The sequence below is a fragment of the Rhinopithecus bieti genome, unplaced genomic scaffold (assembly GCF_001698545.2).
Source record: "Rhinopithecus bieti isolate Rb0 unplaced genomic scaffold, ASM169854v2 scaffold_13243, whole genome shotgun sequence".
In the NCBI taxonomy this organism is placed as follows: domain Eukaryota; kingdom Metazoa; phylum Chordata; class Mammalia; order Primates; family Cercopithecidae; genus Rhinopithecus; species Rhinopithecus bieti.
This window is the reverse complement of record NW_016807353.1, coordinates 412602-415392: the sequence shown is the minus strand read 5'-3', so window position 1 is coordinate 415392 and position 2791 is coordinate 412602. Positions and strand designations below refer to the sequence as shown.

The 2791-nt window shown below is 48.9% G+C and overlaps 1 protein-coding gene across 1 annotated transcript in view; it reads right to left on the bottom strand.

The window, feature by feature from the left end:
• Window positions 1-2791, bottom strand: part of ITGAL (integrin subunit alpha L) — a 51554-nt gene that overhangs the window by 16564 nt on the left and 32199 nt on the right. Inside the window, 3 exon segments of the mRNA XM_017881424.1 lie at window positions 806-879; window positions 968-1021; window positions 2036-2125. Of these exon segments, the coding sequence (XP_017736913.1) occupies window positions 806-879; window positions 968-1021; window positions 2036-2125 (218 nt within the window).

The following is a 2791-nucleotide window of genomic DNA, read 5'->3' as shown; positions in this document are numbered from 1 at the left end:
TTTTTTTTTGAGACAGAATCTCACTCTGTAGTCCAGGCTGGAGTGCAATGGTACAGTCTCGGCTTACTGCAACCTCCACCTCCAGAGTTCAAGCAATTAAACTGCCTCAGACTCCCAAGTAGCTGGGATTACAGGCATGAGCTACCACGCCCAGCTAAGCTTTGTATTTTCAGTAGAGACAGGGTTTCACCATGTTGGCCAGGCTGGTCTTGAACTCCTGAACTCAGGTGACCCGTCTACCTTGGCCTCCCAAAGTGCTGGGATTATAGGTGTGAGCCACCCCGCCCAGCTATGCTCAGACTTTCAGTTTTGCAATTCTTGCAATCTTATTTACTGCTGACTGATGGGAGTTCCGTGAGGTATTTGCTTTCTATTTTATTTACTTTTTATTTTTCAGAGATAGGGCCTTGCTCTGTCGCCCAAGCTGGAGTGCAGTGGTACTTACTGCAGCCTCGAACTCCCAGGCTCAAGCAATCCTCTTGCCTCAATCTCCCAAGTAGCTGGGAATACAGGCATGAGCCACCGTGCCCAGTTAATTTTTAAATTTGTTGTAGTGACAGGATCTTGCTATGTTGCCCAGGCTGGTCTTGAACTCTTGGCCTTAACCAATCTTCCCACCTTGGTTGGCCTCCTGAAGTGCTGGGATTACAAGCATGAGCCACTGAGTTCAGCCTCGAATTTCTCAGAAAAGGAAACTAAGGCCCAAGAGAGGGAAGTGGCATCTCCAAATGACATATCTGGTGAGTGGAGCAGGGGGTCTTAAAAGAGAGTAGATGGAGGCTGGAGGGCGGGAGGCCTTACTGACCTTGCAGGAGAGAAGGACACTCTCAGGTTTGCCTCACACTTCTTGTCCTCCCCACAGTTCTTCTCAAAAGGGATCTGAAAGGCCAAGAAGAAAGGAGTAAGAGGCTCAGACCAGGAGGGATCTGACCCCAGGCCTCTCTGCCTGCCCCTCCTCCCCTCTTACCTCCCAGGTTTCTGAGTGCAGGGAGGGCCTCAGGATGGGCAGTATGTCCTTGCTCTGCCGAGCGAGGGGTAGTGGGCAGGATGGAGAGAAGAGAGATTAGCTGAGGCAGCAGACCTCATGAATGAATGAGAGCTGGTGGGGCAGGGGCTTAGCTTAACTGGACTGGCTGTGGTTGGCCCTGCCCAGGAGCCAGCTGCCTTCCCAGGGCTGCCCCACTCTGCTGCCTCAGCCCACTGCCACTTGTGCAGTCATACTCTGCTGGCGGCTCCTTTTTTTTTTTTTTCTTTTTTAGACAGAGTCTTACTCTGTTGCCCAGGCTGGAGTGCAGTGGCACGATCTCTGCTCACTGCAACCTCTGCCTCCTCGGTTCAAGCGATTCTCATGCCTCAGCCTCCTGAGTCGCTGGGATTATAGGCATCCATCAGGCATCCACCACCATGCCTGGCTAATTTTTAAAAAATATTTTTAGTAGAGACGGGTTTTCGCCATGTTGGCCACGCTGGTCTTGAACCCCTGGTCTCAAGCAATCCACCCCGCTCAGCTTCCCAAAGTGCTGGGATTATAGGTGTGAGCCACCAAATCCGGCTGGCTCTTTTTTTGTTTTTTGTTTTTTTTTCTTCTTTAGAGACACAGTCTCACGTTGTTGCCCAGGCTGGAGTGCAGTGGTGCAATCATAGCTCAATAGCTCACTGCAGCCTCAACCCTCTGGGCTCAAGTGATCCTCCCTGCTCAGCCTCCCAAGTAGCTGGGACTATAGGGGCGCACCATCACACCAATTAGTTTTTTATGTTTTGTAGAAAGGGAGTCCCACTATGTTGCCCAGGCTGGTCTCAAACTCCTGGCCTCAAGTGCACCATCACACCTGACTAATCTTTGTATTTTTAGTAGAGACGGGGTTTCACCATGTTGGCCAGGCTGGTCTCGAACCCCTGACCTCAAGTGATCCACCCATTTCAGCCTTTCAAAGTGCTGGGATTACAGGAGTGAGCCACCTGGCCATGGGCGGCTCTTCTTGCCGAATGGATTTCTCTGATAAACTCCCCACCGTCCCTAGCCATCTCTTCTTACCGCCCTTTGGTCCCTCGGTGTCCCTTCCTCCTCCCAAAGAGAGAAATTCAGGGAAACATTGATGGGGGAGATGAGGTCTTGAACACATACCTGAGGGTGATAAGAATACAGCCTATGTCATGAATCTAACCTTTACCACACTTCCGATGAGATGTATACCTTGTCAGCATTTTACAAGTGATGAAATTCTGGTATTTCGCTGTCTAAGACTCTACCAGTAGTGAAAATCCATTGACTATGTAGCAGGTGTGTATAGCACACCCAGGTAGTTCTCAGCACAGTTATCATCCCTGAGCCCCAGTTCCCCAGCAGACATCACTAATCAATCCCAGCACTTTTTCCTACTGCATCATAACTGAAGCCCCTGAATTTTGACCTAGGCAGCCATTATCAAAGTTTGCATAAGAAAATTTCAGAATAACTAGAATATCCTAGTTCTAGAATTTTGTTCCTTGAGAACAGGGCTGGGTCTTAGTTACTTGTTATTACCAATGCCTGACACTGGCATTCTGTAGATACTCAAATAATTTTTCACCTGAAGGTTCTACTAACCCTAAGAGGTAGGTATTATTACCCCAACATTTAAAATAAGGAAAATGAGCTCTCCCTTCCTTCCTTTTCTTTTTTCTCTTTTCCTTCCTTCCCTTCTTCTTTCTTTCTTCTTTTCTTTTTTCTTTCTTCTTTTCCCTCACTCCCTCCCCGCTTCCTTCCTCCCTCCCTCCTTCCTTCCTTCCTTCCTTCCTTCCTTCCCTCGTC